Here is a 20,895-nt window from a genome sequence, read left to right as displayed (position 1 = left end):
CGTTCATCTTTCAGTCTGAGTCTGACCTTCATCTGTTCATCATGTCTCAAGTGTTATTTATGTTTTGCCATTTATTTGAAGAACTGCTTAATCACTTAATCAGTGTTCGAGCTCACCCCCTCATGTCAATGACTTTGGAGCTCTTTATATAATGATAATGCTTGCTGTGAGAGAATGTGTCATGGAACATTGGTTCAGCGAAGCTGTGCAGAAACAAAACTGTTGGGTTTTTGCATCTTCGGGACTCCAAATGATGATTGCTGTTTTTTTTGTTTTTTCTTTCATTAGAGCCATATGGCTAATGTTGATGACAAGATGTGAGAAGATGACATGTACGTATTCCTATGCATCATGGGATCATAGAAATTGGTCTCTACAACATAATTAGGACCACCACAACATACTCCACCATACTGTCAGGGTTAATGCAGATTTCTGAGCACCAACTGGTCTTCCATAGAATCAGCGAGTTTACTTCTTCCTTCTTGAGAGGAAAAGATGGAGGTCGGAGATGGTAGAGTTCTTGAAGAAGCACGATGGAAGGATTCGCTTCTGTCCATCTGTCAAGCCTGTGTCCAAATCTGAGATCGAAATGATCAATAGATCATAAATACGGACACTTTGCGACCATGTCTGTTATGAGCCCTGCCTGCAGTCTCTTCACCTTCCATCTGCTGTTATCAAAAAGGTTTTGAGCCGTTGTCCGGTCTGTAATGCTATGAGGGCGGCCATCTTGGATGATTTTATTTGTATTGGTCTTTATCGAGGTCAGTTCAGACACATTGTCCCGAAGCAGCTTTGCGGAATATGGATTTAATCGGATCAGCAGTTACTGTGAAACCTGTCATGAATAAAGTTCCTAAGAAGTCATTTTTTCCCCTGTTCTGAAGTTTGACGTGAACATTAACTAAACACCGCAGAGCTTCCACATGAAGCTTAGTGTCATCACAGAGGATAATATCCTGGATAAAGGTGGCACAGAGGGTGTAAATGTTCCTGTAATAGAAGAGTGTCATGTTTGATGAATGAGCTCTAAACTTCATAGTTTTAATTTAATTACTGATACGAGACGAGATGGACATCATCCATCAAAGTCCACTTACTCTGAAGACTTTTGGATTTATAATGTGTGTGTGTGTGTGTGTGTGTTAGTAATTCTTCCTCTGAATTCACTGCCACTAATAATTAGGTCCACTCACATCCCTTGCACGGTAGTATGGTGGTGTAGTGGTTAGCACTGTCACCTCACAGCAAGAAGGTTCTGGGTTCAAGCCCAGTGGTCGACGGGGGCCTTTCTGTGTGGAGATTGCATGTTGTCCGCATGGGTTTCCTCCGGGTGCGCTGATTTCCCCAACAGTCCAAAAGGTTCACATGAGCTGAGGTTGGGCTGAAGTGCCCTTGAGCGAGGCACCTAACCCCTAACTGCTCCCTGGGTGGTGTACCGTCACTGCTCTGGGTATGTGTTTTGCTCATTGCTCAGTTATGTATTTGTTCACTGCCTCAGATGGGTTAAATGCAGAGGACGAATTTCACTGTGCTTGAGTGTGCATGTGACAAATAAAAGCTTCTTCTTCTTTTTGCACCCTGTTTGATGCAGATCATCTGCGCTGTGTTCGCCGCTCTGCTGCATTTCTTCTTCCTGGCGGCGTTCACGTGGATGTTTCTGGAAGGCGTGCAGCTCTACATCATGCTGGTGGAGGTGTTCGAGAGCGAGCACTCCCGCAAGCGCTACTTCTACCTGGCTGGTTACGGCATCCCGGCTCTCGTCGTGGCCGTTTCTGCTGCCGTGGACTACAGGAGTTACGGCACAGAGAGAGTGTGAGTAGCACATGCAGATACACACATCCACGATTTTCTTTTCTTTAGTGGGAAAGATCTTTGATCTGAGTTAAACATGAACCTCAATACTTGTCTATAGTTAACTGGCTACTTTAAATTGCCCATTTATCAAGTTTGGACAGGGATGGGCTCCACCAAGTTTAAATTCCCTAGATATACACTACTGTTCAAAAGTTTGGGGTCACTTTGAAATGTCCTTATTTTTGAAAGAAAAGCACTGTTCTTTTCAATGAAGATCACTTTAAACTAATCAGAAATCCACTCTATACATTGCTAATGTGGTAAATGACTATTCTAGCTGCAAATGTGTGGTTTTTGGTGCAATATCTCCATAGGTGTATAGAGGCCCATTTCCAGCAACTCTCACTCCAGTGTTCTAATGGTACAATGTGTTTGCTCATTGCCTCAGAAGGCTAATGGATGATTAGAAACCCCTTGTACAATCATGTTAGCACAGCTGAAAACAGTTGAGCTCTTTAGAGAAGCTATAAAACTGACCTTCCTTTGAGCAGATTGAGTTTCTGGAGCATCACATTTGTGGGGTCGATTAAATGCTCAAAATGGCCAGAAAAATGGCTTGACTATATTTTCTATTCATTTTACAACTTATGGTGGGAAATAAAAGTGTGACTTTTCATGGAAAACACAAAATTGTCTGGGTGACCCCAAACTTTTGAACGGTAGTGTACCAATGACAGACTGTTAAAATGTCATCAGCGGGGCCCCTACGGCCCTTGTGGGCTATGGGATTGTGATGTGATGTAACTCCATGGCTCACACAGACCAGGTGCTGTGAGCATATCTCTGCTGGGTCTCCAAAGAAAGAATAAAATAAATTTAAAATAACGTATTAAATTGTACACTTAGGCCACACCAATTTAATTAGTTGGTTCTCGGATTTTTTCAGGAAAAATATGAAGCGAGCGCGCGAAATAAAAATAAAATAAATGCTCTGATGGTAAAATTAGCGGTGGAAATAGAGGGCTTTCATAATAGAGAAACAAAACAAAGACAATACATTATTGTTACACATTTCATATGGCTCTTTTAATAGCTTATCTTATTTCCACCCATATGCATTAAGGGCTAGCTCTGGCTGCACGTCTTTTATCAGGCAAACCAGTAAACAGATAGGCTAAATAAACGATTGAATTACAGTCAATTGAACATCTACAATGCACAGAAAAAAAAGATTTGACCAGGAGTAGGCTACTTCTGATGGCTAAATACTTCGAATGTTTTTTTGTTTGCCCCTCACATCAATCAATGAAATGTATAAATCAAACCCACCTCCACAGAGTCGTTGTCCAAGTTCTCACATCGCAGGGTAACAAGCTCACGGCATCTTGAGTACAACTGTGCAAAGTTTTCCCCCTCTTGAATTTCGACACACCTCATTCATTTCATCTCATTATCTCTAGCCGCTTTATCCTGTTCTACAGGGTCGCAGGCAAGCTGGAGCCTATCCCAGCTGACTACGGGCGAAAGGCGGGGTACACCCTGGACAAGTCGCCAGGTCATCACAGGGCTGACACACAGACACAGACAACCATTCACACTCACATTCACACCTACGGTCAATTTAGAGTCACCAGTTAACCTAACCTGCATGTCTTTGGACTGTGGGGGAAACCGGAGCACCCGGAGGAAACCCACGCAGACACGGGGAGAACATGCAAACTCCACACAGAAAGGCCCTCGCCGGCCACGGGGCTCGAACCCGGACATTCTTGCTGTGAGGCGACAGCACTAACCACTACACCACCGTGCCGCCTTTTGACACAGCTGTCAAAGATTTTACGCTTCTGTTCGCTGAATATCTTAACAATCACAAACAGGCTTTGCAGGATTCCCCTCCACAGGCATGTTTCTTCCACAAGTCTTTATCTAAAGTGAAAGGGGCAATTTGATTGGTTTTCAACGTCACGTGACCTCAACCTGCAGTCGATTTCGATTTTATTTTATTTTTTCATTTTGCATTTTCTTCAAGCGGCGATTCCGAGAACCAACTAATCGAATTGGTGTGGCCTTACTGTGCAAGTTTTTGATTGTTCTTAAACGAATCTTCTGCATCATTATTAAAAGAAAGTTCCCAGAAAATCAGGCATTATAACGAAATGCAACCTAAAAACCACAGCTAGACTCGTAGTGGCGCTTGAAGTGCATCCCAGCTTCGTAGTAGATTCTGATCTGATCACTGATGTCCAGTGAACTTTTCTGATCATTCTGAAATGATTATGCAATTTGTAATACTGCCTCCAATGGTGACATTAGGTATTGCGGTACACTGCTGGAACAAATCCGGCTCTTATTTTTCATCAGATATTGGAAGAATCTGTTCATATTTGACTCCCTCACCAGTACATACTACTAGAACGTTCCTAGAGTCAATTCGAATGAATCAAATCAATTTGATACACTTGGATTCACTCAGGCTTATAATCGGATGTACGAAATTAGTCGCTGTGCATTTTTTCACATTTTTTTTTCCCTAGGAAAAAAAAAACAACAACCCAGATGCAGCCCCGCTGTGAACTATTGCTACATAGTGCAAGATGAGGACACATATTTTGTTTTTGAAGCACAGAGAACTTTCACCTTTCTTCTACTCTAGAAGAGTGCTCTAAAGCGTGGAAGAAAAATATACAGGAATAGAATCATAGAAGCTGAGAAAGAGAGAGAGAGAGAGAGAGAGGGAGTCATGCTGACATTAAATATTCCCTCTGTAATCTGGAGAAACAGTGCTGCATTCAACATAATTCATAACAACTGCTTAGCCAGGCTTTGAAGAAATATATTGCAGCTGGCAATCAAGCAGAGTGTGTGTTTGTGTGTGTTTGTGTGTGTATGTGTATAGTGGGGTGTGATGCACTTTGATCTTCCCTGCACTTTTCTTTCCTTTGTTTTCAGTAACCGGGTTTTGCGTAAAATAGAAGCGATATTTTAAACATTTCGACAGACGACAATTGTGAATGGTTTGTGTTTCCACTGAGTGCTGTTATGCGATTAAAGGAGAACCGAAGTCATTTTTAAACTTGCTTTATTTCTTAATTAAAGTGTTATTCAATTACGTTTTCGGTTTTAGTAACCTTGTATCGTGACTCGTATTGGCAACTAATTGCAATTAAATATTATACTTCCGCTGTACGTTTTACTTCCGTCCTACGATGTCTCGCACAGGTCTCAACGAATCTCGTTTACGGCTGTTGCTTTGACATACGGACTGATATATTACATAGCATATTTCAAACACTCATAACTTGCTATAGCAGTGACAAAATAGCTATCAAAAATGCATTCCTATGTTTAATAAAATGAAATAAATAGAATTTTCATTATAAAAAAATTGCCTTCAGTTCTCCTTGAAAGCTGAGTTTTCTCCTCTCGCTATAGATCTTACAGAGCGCCGTTTTCAGAAAGCTAGCCTTTCAATTTGCTCTTCTTGTCATGTGACGTAAAGGTGTGCTTCCATTTCCGTTTTGCGAAATATCACTGTATTAAATTGTCTGAAAAACCACCTCATGTGAGTGCAAAAACTTTTGCAGTACTTGAGGGTTTTTTTTCTTTTTAATTTTTATTTAATTTTTTTTTATTGATGTTTCCACGACATTTTTTTTTTCAGTTCACAATTTCAGATTGCGCATTAAGCAGGTTCCTGAAAACATGGCTGCTTGTGTCACTTCTTACAAGTTTCAATCTCTTGAGCAAAAGAAATGTTCCACTTTCTGATCTGAGAACTGTCCAGGTGGGCGTGGCCTTGTATTTAAATAAGCGCTGTCGATTGGCTGAGATTCTCAACCCGCGACAAACTAATCATGACAGCACAAGGAGTGAACGTACCTTTCGCGTTTGCTTGCCAGGTTACTTTTAGTGAGCAAGCTAGTTTTGTTGCTTTCTGTAGCTAGCGTTTTCTGAAGTCTTCTTTTACTTAGTACTTTGTTTTCTTTTTATTTTTGTCTAACTTGTCAGTTGGTCCTGCTTCAAGAGACCATCCAAACCATGAAAAACAGGGCTTTTATCCAAGATTTGCCCTGCTGTCTTTACAATGATTGATTAAAAATCAAAACAAAACCCTTTGGTTTATGTACACATTGCTAATAAAGCTGTTATTCAAAAGAAACTTAATTTGGCTTATTTGGGTTTATGGATTCGTATTTGTAGTTATTAGGCAGTTTGAAAAGTTGTAATGTATTGTAAATTATATTTATATCTACGGTATATTTATGTTTAACATTGTGGAACATCTGCAAAGCAAGTTATTTCCTGTTATCACTTACGTTCGAGCAGCGAAAAAGCAATCTTTCCCTCAGTAGCCTCTTTTTAATACACACACACACGCACAGTGGTGCTTGAAAGTTTGTGAACCCTTTAGAGTTTTCTGTACTGTATTTCTGCATAAATATGACCTAAAACATCATCAGATTTTCACACAAGTCCTAAAAGTAGATAAAGAGAACCCAGTTAAACAAATGAGACAAAAATATTATACTTGGTCATTTATTTATTGAGGAAAATGATCCAATATTACATATCTGTGAGTGGCAAAAGTATGTGAACCTTTGCTTTCAGTATCTGGTGTGACCCCCTTGTGCAGCAATAACTGCAACTAAACGTTTGCGGTAACTGTTGATCAGTCCTGCACACCGGCTTGGAGGAATTTTAGCCCATTCCTCTGTACAGAACAGCTTCAACTCTGGGATGTTGGTGGGTTTCCTCATATGAACTGCTCGCTTCAGGTCCTTCCACAACATTTCCATTGGATTAAGGTCAGGACTTTGACTTGGCCATTCCAAAACATTAACTTTATTCTTCTTTAACCATTATTTGGTAGAACGGCTTGCGTGCTTAGGGCCGTTGTCTTGCTGCATGACCCACCTTCTCTTGAGATTCAGTTCATGGACAGATGTCCTGACATTTTCCTTTAGAATTCGCTGGTATAATTCAGAATTCATTGTTCTATCAATGATGGCAAGCCGTCCTGGCCCAGAGGCAGCAAAACAGGCCCAAACCATGATACTACCACCACCATGTTTCACAGATGGGATAAGCTTCTTATGCTGGAATGCAGTGTTTTCCTTTCTCCAAACATAACGCTATTCATTTAAACCAAAAAGTTCTATTTTGTTGTCATCCGTCCACAAGACATTTTTCCAATAGCCTTCTGGCTTGTCCACATGATCTTTAGCAAACTGCAGATGAGTAGCAATGTTCTTTTTTGAAGAGCAGTGGCTTTCTCCTTGCAACCCTGCCATGCACATCATTGTTGTTCAGTGTTCTCCTGATGGTGGACTCATGAGCATTAACATTAGCCAATGTGAGAGAGGCCTTCAGTTGCTCAGAAGTTACCCTGGGGTCCTTTGTGACCTTGCCGACTATTACACGCCTTGCTCTTGGAGTGATCTTTGTTGGTCGACCACTGCTGGGGAGGGTAACAATGGTCTTGAATTTCCTCCATTTGTACACAATCTGTCTGATTGTGGATTGGTGGAGTCCAAACTCTTTAGAGATGGTTTTGTAACCTTTTCCAGCCTGATGAGCCTCAACAACGCTTTTTCTGAGGTCCTCAGAAATCTCCTTTGTTCGTGCCATGATACACTTCCACAAACATGTGTTGTGATGATCAGACTTTGATAGATCCCTGTTCTTTAAATAAAACAGGGTGCCCACTCACACCTGATTGTCGTCCCATTGATTGAAAACACCTGACTCTAATTTCACCTTCAAATTAACTGCTAATCCTAGAGGTTCACATACTTTTGCCACTCACAGATATGTAATATTGGACCATTTTCCTCAATAAATAAATGACCAAGTATACTATTTTTGTCTCATTTGTTTAACTGGGTTCTCTTTATCTACTTTTAGGACTTGTGTGAAAATCTGATGATGTTTTAGGTCATATTTATGCAGAAATATAGAAAATTCTAAAAGGTTCACAAACGTTCAAGCACCACTGTATATATATGTATTGTAGTTCATGTCTAAGAAATTCATGTCTGTGCCAAAGCCGTCATTTCTAATGCAGCGGAAATTAGGAGGTGAATAATTTAACAAGTGAGCGCTCATGTATCAGGACTATGTTGGGTCTCATGTGGCCAGAGAAAAAGAGAAACTCTCCAGATCTGTTTGATCTGTTGTTACCCATCAACCTTCCGTCACTTTATATGCACAGAAGGCTGTGTGTGTGTGTGTGTGTGTGTGTGTGTGTGTGTGTGTGTGTGTGTGTGTGTGTGTGAGAGAGAGAGAGGTTGGTGCAGTTGCCAGATTGTGTTTAATCCCCTCTCCATCTCTCTTGTTTGCAGGTGCTGGTTGCGCCTGGACACATACTTCATCTGGAGTTTTATTGGGCCTGCCACTCTAATCATTATGGTAAACACTTGCTAATGAACTTGCTTTATTAGTTCCCTTTTAGTGATTTGTTTGTCCTGAGTATTTTTTGCATGTTTTCAGCTTTAAATAAATGTGTTTTAGAGTCATGATAATATTAAGAGCCATGCCTGTTTTTCGAATCACAGCAGTATTTATGCTTAATGAGCTTCATCGCAAGAGTAGAAATATTATGATTAGCTGTGGTTCACTGATTGTCTTGCTGTTGCACTGTCTGGTTTCCAGCTGAACGTCATCTTCCTGGGCATCGCCTTGTACAAAATGTTTCACCACACAGCCATCTTGAAGCCCGACTCAGGCTGCCTGGACAACATTAAGTAAGTTTCATGAAGCCGCACTCTTTGCCGGGTGTGTACGGCACCGCTAGACGCGTGTATCTTCATACTGATGCTTTATTCCTCGTTGTGAAGCACACATCATGAGCAGAGAGGGGCAGAGCCTTTGATATTTTCCATTGGCTTTAAAGGTTAAGTCGCAAGCTTAAGGCATAAAGGTGCATCGCAGAGCATATTGCACAGTGGGAAGAGGTGAAAGGCATCAAGTTGAGGACGGAATAGTAGTTTGTTTGGGATTAACATCTGCAGGTGTACATGAGTATAAATATTCATTTCAGGACACTTTGGAGAGGCAGAGAGTTGTAATGACTTTATGATATCCTGTTATCAATGTTCCTGCTTTCGTGGTTTAATGAAATGCAACCAGTCACTGAGAGTGATATCACAGAGGTGTGAACAGATCACTTGGAAAATATTCAGAGAAAGATTGTGGCTCGGGTTTTTGAGGACAGAGAAATGTTTTTTGATTGACGTTTCTTTCAGCCAATCAGAGTAGGAGATTTGATGTGTAAGGTAAAGGTGTCTGTTCCATGTTTGTTTCTCACTCACCCAACCATAACAATATAACATGTTGAAAAAAGTTCATCAGAGTTGAAGCTTGGCCAAAGCAGACATGATTACAATGGTGCTTGAAAGTTTGTGAACTCTTTAGAATTTTCTGTATTTCCTTCCCCAGGAGTGGTCGACCAACAAAGATCACTCCAAGGCAAGTGTAATAGTCGGCGAGGTCACAAAGGACCCCAGGGTAACTTCTAAGCAACTGAAGGCCTCTCTCACATTGGCTAATGTTAATGTTCATGAGTCCACCATCAGGAGAACACTGAACAACAATGGTGTGCATGGCAGGGTTGCAAGGAGAAAGCCACTGCTCTCCAAAAAGAACATTGCTGCTCGTCTGCAGTTTGCTAAAGATCACGTGGACAAGCCAGAAGGCTATTGGAAAAATGTTTTGTGGACGGATGAGAACAATATAGAACTTTTTGGTTTAAATGAGAAGCGTTACGTTTGGAGAAAGGAAACCACTGCATTCCAGCATAAGAACCTTATCCCATCTGTGAAACATGGTGGTGGTAGTATCATGGTTTGGGCCTGTTTTGCTGCATCTGGGCCAGGACGGCTTGCCATCATTGATGGAACAATGAATTCTGAATTATAACAGCGGATTCTAAAGGAAAATGTCAGGACATCTGTCCATGAACTGAATCTCAAGAGAAGGTGGGTCATGCAGCAAGACAACGACCCTAAGCACACAAGTCGCTCTACCAAAGAATGGTTAAAGAAGAATAAAGTTAATGTTTTGGAATGGCCAAGTCAAAGTCCTGACCTTAATCCAATCGAAATGTTGTGGAAGGACCTGAAATGAGCAGTTCATGTGAGGAAACCCACCAACATCCCAGAGTTGAAGCTGTTCTGTACGGAGAAATGGGCTAAAATTCCTCCAAGCCGGTATGCAGGACTGATCAACAGTTACCGCAAACATTTAGTTGCAGTTATTGCTGCACAAGGGGGTCACACCAGATACTGAACGTAAAGGTTCACATACTTTTGCCACTCACAGATATGTGATATTGGATCATTTTCCTCAATAAATAAATGACCAACTATAATATTTTTGTCTCATTTGTTTAACTGGGTTCTCTTTATCTACTTTTAGGACTTGTGTGAAAATCTGATGATGTTTTAGGTCATATTTTATGCAGAAATATAGAAAATTCTAAAGGGTTCACAAACTTTCAAGCACCACTGAATGTGTCAACCAACAGGACGTATTGTGTTGCAGGGCTTCAGTCATTCACGTCAATATAAATCAAGATGGAGGAGAAACTGATTAAGGGTGACGCTTAGATTTATAGCTGTACAATCAAAGTCTGAGAGGTTTTTTTTCTTTCTTTTTCTGTTTTTTTTTTTACGGAGTGTAAAAGATGATGGTCGGAAAAAAGAGATGCTCATGAGCCATGTTGACACAATGTGAATAGTTATATGAGTGGATTTATTTCACAGTTATTCCACAAAATCAAGTTGTACGTGAGCTGATAGCTGACGAGGCATGTAGCGCCAAGTCGGCTATAAGCCATGTACGATGAGACTGACTGGAATAACTGTTTTATTCTATCCACATTCACTGGATTTTGAGAAACAGAGCATTTTTATTTTTATTTTTTGCAAATTCAATAAATAAAAACTTGATACAAAACATCCGACAAAATCGTTTCCGCTTAGAATGTAAACAAACCGGTGAAACAACAGTAGCGATTTGTGAAAAATGTGATAATAATAATTGTTGAAAAATAAAAAAAGATATGTTCTTTCCATCGAATACTTCCATTCTATATTTTGCTACTTTTTTCTTATATTTTTGTTCTCTTCTTCTTCTTCTTTAGGGTTTTTTAATGGTTTTTTGGCGGTAGGGTTTTTTGGTGCATTACCGCCACCGACTGGTAAGGGTGGCATTGCCGGGTAGGGTCACGATACGATAAGTATTGCGATACACTGTACATTATCTGACATTTTGGTAAAATGTAATTCAAAAGACAAAAACAAGAAAAGTATGGTTGAAAATGCTAATTTCCTTTATCAGCTGGTTTGACAGAGGCAAATTACATGTTCTTTTTTGAAAACAGCAGGATGTCCACATTTTCTGGGCTGAGTGATGCCCTTTGGGCCGTAACTATATCACCAGCCGTTGAGAAAACACGTTCGCTCGGAACACTGATGCCCTGAATTGGCAAGTATTTCCGAGCAAAATACTGAAAGTTGCCTTGGAGCATTTGCTTTGGGCATTTTATCCTCTTTCACTTTTCTAACAAATATTATAGGATTTGTGAGGTATTTGTGAAATAAGTCACATAACTACTGATTAACTAGCCACGAGTGAGTTATCACCACACTACCTTAAAAACATAAAGCAGAAATGATAGATGGCACCGGCTTAGAAATGAAATCTCGCATATTCACGTCTGCTTCCAACTGATCCCTGTTTAAGCAAGCATGATTTTGCGAGATCCAAAATGGCAGCCCCCATTGCAAGATGCTTTAAAGCTGAACAGAAGTAAAAATTGTGAGTTTCTTCAACGACGATTGTTTTAAAATAAAAATGAGTGAAATGACCAGTTAGGGTAAGGTATCACAATACTGTACTTATGGATGATACAATACATGAATCGTGGCCGCAGAAATCGTGATATATTGGTGAATCGTGCCAGCCTTACCGACTGGGCTGGAGTGTGGAACAGGAGATTTATATTCTTTTAGCTGTTTCTGTTTCTTTTAAATACTTGATAACAATTTTTAGGGTTTTGTTTTCGAGTAGAGTTTTTATTTTGTCCTTGGTTGGTTCAGCAACACGCTCCACCATTTAGTTTTTCTCTACTCATGGTAGATGAACTGATAGCCGAGTCGTAGAGTAGTCAATCAGAGCACACCATTGCTCATATCCAGTGAATGTGGATAGAATAAGTGTTTTTTTTTTTTTTTTTTGCGGTCCAAATCCTGCGCTCTGATTGGCTGGCGAGCGGGTCCGTATCTTACGATACGGACCCCGGTTACGGACCTCTGGCCACTCGCTCGTTCACAACAACAACAAACATAGTAGCAATTTTTGTCAACATTTATCTTTATTTTTATAAGATTTATTTATAAGATTATCAAAAATCGTATAAATTTTTGCCAGCATTTCTCAGGAGAATAGCATTAATTTTACAGCATGGATAGCGATAACGACAGTGTTCATAGCGAAAGCGAGTTTTACTACCCTGAGGAAGAAGAAATAAAAGAAAACATTTCAGGAGAAAGCTAAAAACCTCTAACTTGCTAACGCTGAGTAAAAACATGGCTGAATCCTGAATGACTCCTATTTTTATAAATAGGGGACTTCATAGGCGGCAAAATGTCGTTTTTTTCCTGCCATGGAAGTGCACTTGTATACCGAGGAGGAAGCCATTACAGCCGTGAATGAGGATTCAAAACAGCATTAATTTTACATCATGGATCGCGATAACGACAGTGTTCACAGCAAAAGCGAGTTTTACTACCCTGAGGAAGATAAAATAAAACATTTCAGGAGAAAGCTAAAAGCCTCTAACTTGCTAACAGTTTGATCTCATTAGTTAATGAGGCCCATTTTGGACCATGTTATCCTAATACCTAATATTATGTTAGGTAAAAACTTTAAACCAGTACAATCTCTTCTTCAAAGTTTCAACAAATGGCTTTATTGATGCAACATAAAGGTCATAATACTGTATAACTTTGGTCGAGCAAAAACACAGAGCAAAAACATGGCTGAATCCTGAATGACTCAATTTTGTATAAATAGGGGACTACATAGGCAGCAAAATGTAGTTTTATTTTTCCTGCCATGGAAGTGCACTTGTATACCGAGGAGGAAGCCATTTGCATTACAGCCGTGAATAAGGATTCAAAATGGTGGCTCGGCTCGGTTTTCCCTTTCGGGCGCTCTCGTTTTCTGTTAGAATTTGGTAAAGACAAAAATAAATATATTATTTACCATCTTAAGGTCGGTCCGTATGGGGAAATACAGTGACCTTGGCCTTGAATACTGACCTCGGCCCAGAGGGCCTCGCTCAGTACTTTCAAGACCTCGGTCACGGTATTTCACCATACGGACCGACCTTAAGCTGGTAAATAACATATACCGTATTTTCTGGACTATAAGCCGCTACTTTTTTCCTAGGTTTTGAACCATGCGGCTTATACAAAGGTGCGGCTATTCTGTGGATTTTTCTTCCACCGCTAGGGGCGCTCTAACCGGAAGTAGAATCAAAAATAAGATAGACGAAAAATCAACGCAAAGAAGAATTAGCAGATCTTTAGCAGATAGAACATGCATGACAAATTACTAACTGGTAATTATTTTCAAATCCAGCAAAGATGATTAAAGTGACTTGTGGTTTCAAACACAGGAGAAATGAAGGTAAATAAATACCGGTTATTTTCTCTTGGTTCTGTTCCGTTTTAATCAGCAAAGCTGCTGCCGTGTTAAAAGGCACTGTTCGGAAAGAATCTGTTCAGGTACATACATGTACATTTACAGTACAAAATCGTTCTGTACATGCAGTAAATATCTAATTTTTCAACATAGAGATCTGCGGCTTATAGCCCGGTGCGGCTTGTATATCTTTTTTTTAAAAATTTTTTAAAAATAGAGCGGATGCGGCTTATATACAGGTGCGCTCTATAGTCCAGAAAATACGGTATATATTTCATCATTCAGAGCATCACATTCTCAAAAACATAATATCCTAGGATCTGTCATGGTCAGAGTGAGACAGAACGTCTCTAAGTGCTCTCTTATAGAGGTTTTTTTTTTTTCATATCTGTTATGAATTTGCTATTAATCAAGCCATTGTGGTCAAGCTGTGACTCACTCTATCAATGGTTTAATAGAATGTCAGCGGGCAGAGACACATGTTACACAGACATTTCAATGTTCACTATACTAGAATATCCATCCTTTCTATTGAACTATTAATTCATTGCGACATAACTCTTTCTGACTTCTTTTCACTGATACAACTCCTAACTTCTAAACTACAATAGCTCAATAAAAACAATGAAATAAGAGCCGATACAGTTGCATTAAATTCGAGCTGATGTTTGAATTGGAGTGATGAATTCTCAGTAGTGACACAGGAGAAGCCGTTCGGCCTGTCTGATTAATTAGGCAGCCTGTGTGGTGTTGTTACGTCTTTGATAATGTCTTAGATGAAACTGGATAATTTTGTAATCAGACGTCCTATTCATGCTGATAATTAGATGATTATAGTCTCCTGTTTTCACAAGTCTAATTCACCAGGCACAATTTGAACTTGAGGCCCGTTTGATTAGGGGCTGTAAAAGAAAAGGGCGGGGGAAAGAACGGAGTAGCAACAAAAACAAATTGTATGCATGTGTGTGTTTATGTTTCAATTAAAAAAATTGCAAGTCATTTGAAGCTCATTTATGTACATGCTAACAAACTTTGAAAGGACCAGCATTTGAATGAGACAAGCTGGCTTCATTTACCTCAAACCAACTTGCTTACCTCAGTTCCAGCTTATTAGCTACATTTTCCTCAAACCTAGCTTGTAAGTTACATTTTCTTAACGCCCAGCTCATAAGCTTTTTATTTTTTTTCAGGCCCAGTTTATTATCGACATTTTCTCAGACCCGTTTTACTAAACATGACCCCAAATCAGAAAAAAAAATGGGATGGTGTGGAAAATGCAAGATAATAAAAGAAAGCAGTGATTTCAAATTTACTTTGACTTGTATTTCATTGCAGACTGAATGAACTCAAGACATTTCGTGTTTTGTTCGTTCAACTTCATTTCATTTGTTAATATACAACCATTCCTGAGTTTCAGACCCGCAACACATTCCCAAAAAAGTTGGCACAGGACAATTTCGGCTAGTATTGAGGTAAAACAATTTAATAATGATGTGATTTGAAACAGGTGATGTCAGCAGGTGATTATAATCATGATTTTCTACAAAATCAGTATCCAGGAAAGACTTAGACTTCAATGAGCAATGATGGGCTGAGATTCTCCAGGTTGTCAAGAAATACATGAGAAAATTATTGAAATGTTTCAAAACAATGTTCCTCAAAGAAAGATAAGAAGGGATTTGGATATTTCACCCTCTACGGTGCATAGTATCATTAAACAATTCAAAGAATCTGGAAGAATTTCGGTGCATAAAGGGCAAGGGCCCAAGCCTAAGCTGAACACCCGTGATCTCTGACCACTCAGACGGCACTGAATAAAGAACCATCATTCATCTATAGCTGATATAACCACATGGGCTCGGAATTACTTTAGGAAATTTTTATCAAACGCTACAATACAGAGTTACATCCACAAATGCCAGTTAAAACTTTACTGTGCAAAAAGGAAGTCTTACGTTAACTGTGTCCAGAAGCACTGTTGACTTCTCTGGGCTCAGAGGCATCTGGGATGGACCATCACATAGTGGAAATGTGTGTTGTGGTCAGATTAATCAGTATTCTAGTTTTTTTTTTTTTTTGTAAAAAAAATGGACACTGTGTGCTCCGGACTAAAGATGAAAAGGACCATCCAGACTGTTACCAGCAACAAGTCCTAAAGCCAGGGTTTGTCATGGTATGAGGTTGTCAGTGCCCTTGGCAAAGGTAACTTACAGTTCTGTGATGGAGCCTTAAAGGATATGGGACATGGATTTTTTTCTGGGTATAATTATGTATAAAGGACATAAGAAATGCCATCTAAATCACTGCAGGGCATCAAAAATGTGAAAATAATCACATTATTCAACTTTTTTATACATCAGCGTAAAACAATGATTCGTTAATTAGCTAAGCGGTCACGTGACCCGTGACGTCACAAAAACTTTTCAAGGAGCCAGCGCTTGGGTATCTAATGTAAACAGGTTACCGAAATGGACACCATCGACAGTGATATTCCCGATGTTTCACAGAGATGTGAAGTTAGACCCTATCAATTCGAACCGATAGCTGGAAATTCACATGAACATGGATCTTGTCTTTACTCTGACGGGTCAGATGATTCTGAGAGTGAGAGTTCATTCAGTCCCCATGAAACTGAAAGCGGTCGGCTCGATAACACTTCCTGGTAAGTTAAAAACAATTCTGCTCAAAGGCTAATGATCTGTTGAAAGAAGTATTATTTTTGTATCATATATTGAAAGTTCATCATAGATCTATGTAGGCCTAACACACTACAACTCTTCGATTCGGTACGTAAACAAAGAAGGACAGATATAAGAGTAAATGAGTCAGAATTATGATAATCAATAATTGATACACCCAAAATTATAATACTAATCCTTACCTCGGCTTTCAGTCGCTTAGCGAATGCACCTCGTGGTAGCCGTAGCACTTCGGGTATCACTCCGCCATCTTGTTCAGCATCTTGTTCCTGAATTGGGACGTTGGGAACGGCTCCATCTTTAAGTAACCTCTTAAATTTGGCTTGGCAATTAATATCGCTCAGTAACTGAGTATTAATGTTAAAAGAATCTTCAGTGAAATGGTCCGAACACAGTTTGTGGGAAACAGTAGGTACAAAGTTTTTTCTACGACAATAGTGAGCCCACACTTTCCTCAGCTTCGGGTCCTTGGGGAATGCAAAAAAACTTATTCCAGGGCATTTCCCATTGGAATTATTGCAACCATAAGCAGCACAATACACCATGATGTTCAATGTACGTTAAACACTCTAAAAACGAAACAATTTTCTTGTCATCCAAGACACAAAAACAATTTTGTCGCATTCGTCATCATCACGATTCACACTTCTCCATATTCATCTACCCGCTTGTGCTGTACCCGGAAGTTTTTGTGACGTATGATCGCGTGACAGCGGCTCTTCCGGTTGTAAAATATGCATATCGGAGCTCGAGCAGAAATGCCATATAATCATCACGAATATAACGATTTTGCTGAATTTAATAGATAATTTTGTATTTGTTGATGCAATTATTTCATATTTTTAATGGAAAGAAACTGATATAGCGTGCATTTATGTTTCATGTCCCATGTCCTTTAATGCAGAAAAGTACATTGAAATTTTGGAGCAACATATGCTGCCTTCAAGTCAACATCTTTCCCAGGGAAATTTCTCATCTCATTATCTCTAGCCGCTTTATCCTGTTCTACAGGGTCGCAGGCAAGCTGGAGCCTATCCCAGCTGACTACGGGCGAAAGGCGGGGTACACCCTGGACAAGTCGCCAGGTCATCACAGGGCTGACACATAGACACAGACAACCATTCACACTCACATTCACACCTACGCTCAATTTAGAGTCACCAGTTAACCTAACCTGCATGTCTTTGGACTGTGGGGGAAACCGGAGCACCCGGAGGAAACCCACGCGGACACGGGGAGAACATGCAAACTCCACACAGAAAGGCCCTCGCCGGCCCCGGGGCTCGAACCCAGGACCTTCTTGCTGTGAGGCGACAGCGCTAACCACTACACCACCGTGCCGCCCCAGGGAAATTTCAACAAGAAAATGCAAAACCACATTCTGCACACATTACAAAGGCATGGCTGTGGAAGAAGAGGGTGTCTGTCCCCAATAGAGAATGTGCGGAGAATTTTGAAATGACAAACGTGAAAATGACGACTCCGTACTGTTGCACATCTGAAGACCTGTTTGCAGGAAGAATGGGACAAAAATAACACCTGAAACACTTCGTCACTTGGTGTCTTCAGTCCCAAAACATCTTTGAAGTGTTTTGAGAAAGAAAGGCAACATTACAAAGTGGAAAATGCTTTACTGTCCTAACTTTTTTGAAACGTGTTGCAAGAATCAGAATTGTTTATTTAAAAAAAAAAATACATGAGGTAAAGCATCAAATAATGTGATGTTGTATTTTTTTGAGTATAATGCAGGTCAAATATTATTTACAAATCGTTGTTTTCAGTTTTAATTTCATTTTCAACATACCGTCCTAACTTTATTCTGATTTGGTGTTGTACATTTGCCTGAGACCTAGCTAGCTCGCTATATTTTCTTCAGGCCCAAATTGCGAGCTACGTTTTGCTAAGACCTAGCTTGTTAGCTGTTTTTTCCTCACACCTTCAGCCAAAACATCATTCCATATCAAGCAGGTGATGGATGTTTTTCTAACCTTTTGACTTAAAAGTACTGTCATTTAGGTTATTATTGTCTCTTCTTTTCATACGACTAATTCACCAGGCACAAGCAGAACTATGTCCGTTCTGGGTCTAAGAAAGAAAGAAAGAAAGAAAGAAAGAAAGAAAGAAAGAAAGAAAGGAGAATGTGTTGGGGGAATAAAACGAAAAACAAACTCTGTGTGTGTGTGTCCTCTTTGTCCTGCTCTGTTCAGTGTTTCTGTATTGACTGAAGCGCTCTGCCTTTTCTATGATATGATTTATAAAGCTATTTGAAATGGAGCGTCTAAACCATGAAGCGACCTGTGCTTAACTCACCCAGCTCCCTGGGGTCACAACCTTTCCATCTCATCTCTGACACCTGTTAAATTCAGATCTATGCCTTTGTTTCTGAGAGTATGTGTTTGACCTGCCATATCACAAGGATGGGGCTTGTTCTGAAAAGCGTGGCTTGATCGCTCAAATGTCCCCATTGCAGCGCTGCAGCTGAGCCGATCAGAAGTCTGGGTAATAAAGCACATTTGATCCACACACACAGAGGATTTGGATTTAATAAGCACAGCAGGTCTAGAGATGGCCAGTTGTGCTTCTCTCATTACTAAGCATTAAGTAGGATTATATGTGCCAATATGAGTCTCCAATTTGACAGAACGAGCCAAGTTTGAGTCTCTTGTCTTTAAGGTAATATTCAAGACGATAAAGCTTGGAAATCAATGTAATGACACAGCATTGTGATCCTCTATACTGTCTCTGTGTGCACTTTGTTTACATTGAACCAACCGTGAGGGAGTGAGGTGTTGATTGGATTTGACAAATAATGCAGCCTGTCCTGCTTAAATAGAGCTCAAACTAAAGCTGGATATAGATCAACTTTTAAAGAACATAAAAATGAGAAAACCAGTATGGTTCATTACAAGAAGACTTTATTTAACAATTATTCCCCAAAGGTGAAGTGAATGTCGGTGAATAATAACCGAGACAAAGTCGAGATTATTATTGACCGATATACACTGAACCTGAGGCGGATCATTGTTTTCGTTGATCATTTTAAAAAATCAGATTAAAAAATTATTTATTTCAAACTTCAAAAACTGCATGCAAATGTAATAATGGCGTAGGCTTGTTTCACTTATCTACGCCAAGTCTCATAAAATACTCTGTTCTGAAATAGTTAAATAAATCACAATTCCACCTTATCTTTGAATAGTTTTAGACCAATCTTCATATCTTCTTGAGTGGTTTTAGGAACAGCACTTTCTTTCATAATTTGTAATTCTTCCTCACGTACGGTGACAAAGCGATTGGCCACCATTTCCTGATTGTCAAGAAATAGTCAGAATCTCTCAGCCAATCAGCACACACGATTTCCTGTAATCACCTCCATATTTATATGAATATCACATATACATTCTGGCACAGTGGAATCCTTTTCTGTGTATGCTGCAGCTGGGATCTGAAGCGGATAGGGTTGAAGGCCTTGCTCAAGTGGGACTTGAACATGCAAACTTCTGCTCAGTAACCCAGAGCCTTAACCACTGAGCCACAAGAAATAGGTTAGCTAATAAATTAGAAGCAATACTAGCTACATTTTCCAAGTCCTGACTGGCTAGCTTCATTTTCCTAAAAGCACGTTACTTAACATATCAGCTACATTTTTCTCAGGCCTAGCTTGCTGGCTGTGTTTTCTTCAGGCTCAGCATATCAGCTAAATTGTATTCGGGTCTAGCTTGCTGGCTATGATTTCCAAGTTACAGTGGTGCTTGAAAGTTTGTGAACCCTTTAGAATGTACAGTACTATATTTCTGCATAAATATGACCTAAAACATTATCAGATTTTCACACAAGTCCTAAAAGTAGATAAAGAGAACCCAGTTAAACAAATGAGACAAAATATTATACTCGATAATTTATTTATTGAGGAAAATGATCCAATATTACATATCTGTGAGTGGCAAAAGTATGTGAACCTTTGCTTTCAGTATCTGGTGTGACCAGATGCAGCAAAACAGGCCCAAGCCATGATACTACCACCACCATATTTCACAGATGGGATAAGGTTCTTATGCTGGAATGCAGTGTTTTCCTTTCTCCAAACGTAACGCTTCTCATTTAAACCAAAAAGTTCTATTTTGGTTTCATCCGTCCACAAAACATTTTTCCAATAGCCTTCTGGCTTGTCCACATGATCTTTAGCAAACTGCAGACGAGCATCAGTGTTCTTTCTGGAGAGCAGTGGCTTTCTCCTTGCAACCCTGCCATGCACACCATTGTTGTTCAGTGTTCTCCTGATGACGGACTCATGAACATTAGCCAATGTGAGAGAGGCCTTCGGTTGCTTAGAAGTTACCCTGGGGTCTTTTGTGACCTCGCCGACTATTACACGCCTTGCTCTTGGAGTGATCATTGTTGGTCGACCACTCCTGGGGAGGGTAACAATGGTCTTGAATTTCCTCCATTTGTACACAATCTGTCTGACTGTGGATTGGTGGAGTCCAAACTCTTTAGAGATGGTTTTGTGACCTTTTCCAGCCTGATGAGCATCAACAACGCTTTTTCTGAGGTCCTCAGAAATCTCCTTTGTTCATATCATGATACACTTCCACAAACATGTGTTGTGAAGATCAGACTTTGATAGATCCCTGTTCTTTAAATAAAACAGGGTGCCCACTCACACCTGATTGTCATCCCATTGATT

The 20,895-nt window shown here is 39.9% G+C and overlaps 1 protein-coding gene across 6 annotated transcripts in view; it reads left to right on the top strand.

Moving 5' to 3' along the window:
• LOC132883412 (adhesion G protein-coupled receptor L3-like) overlaps positions 1–20,895 on the top strand; it is a 734,936-nt gene that overhangs the window by 661,499 nt on the left and 52,542 nt on the right. For all 6 annotated transcript variants that reach the window (XM_060917028.1, XM_060917029.1, XM_060917030.1 and 3 more), the window contains 3 exons: positions 1,598–1,818; positions 8,142–8,208; positions 8,452–8,543. In XM_060917028.1, the coding sequence (XP_060773011.1) occupies positions 1,598–1,818; positions 8,142–8,208; positions 8,452–8,543 (380 nt within the window). The remainder of the gene's footprint in view (positions 1–1,597; positions 1,819–8,141; positions 8,209–8,451; positions 8,544–20,895) is intronic.

The sequence above is a fragment of the Neoarius graeffei genome, chromosome 3 (genome assembly GCF_027579695.1).
Source record: "Neoarius graeffei isolate fNeoGra1 chromosome 3, fNeoGra1.pri, whole genome shotgun sequence".
NCBI classification, from domain to species: domain Eukaryota; kingdom Metazoa; phylum Chordata; class Actinopteri; order Siluriformes; family Ariidae; genus Neoarius; species Neoarius graeffei.
The sequence above is the reverse complement of the archived record's forward strand: the minus strand, read 5'-3'. Positions and strand labels throughout refer to the sequence as shown.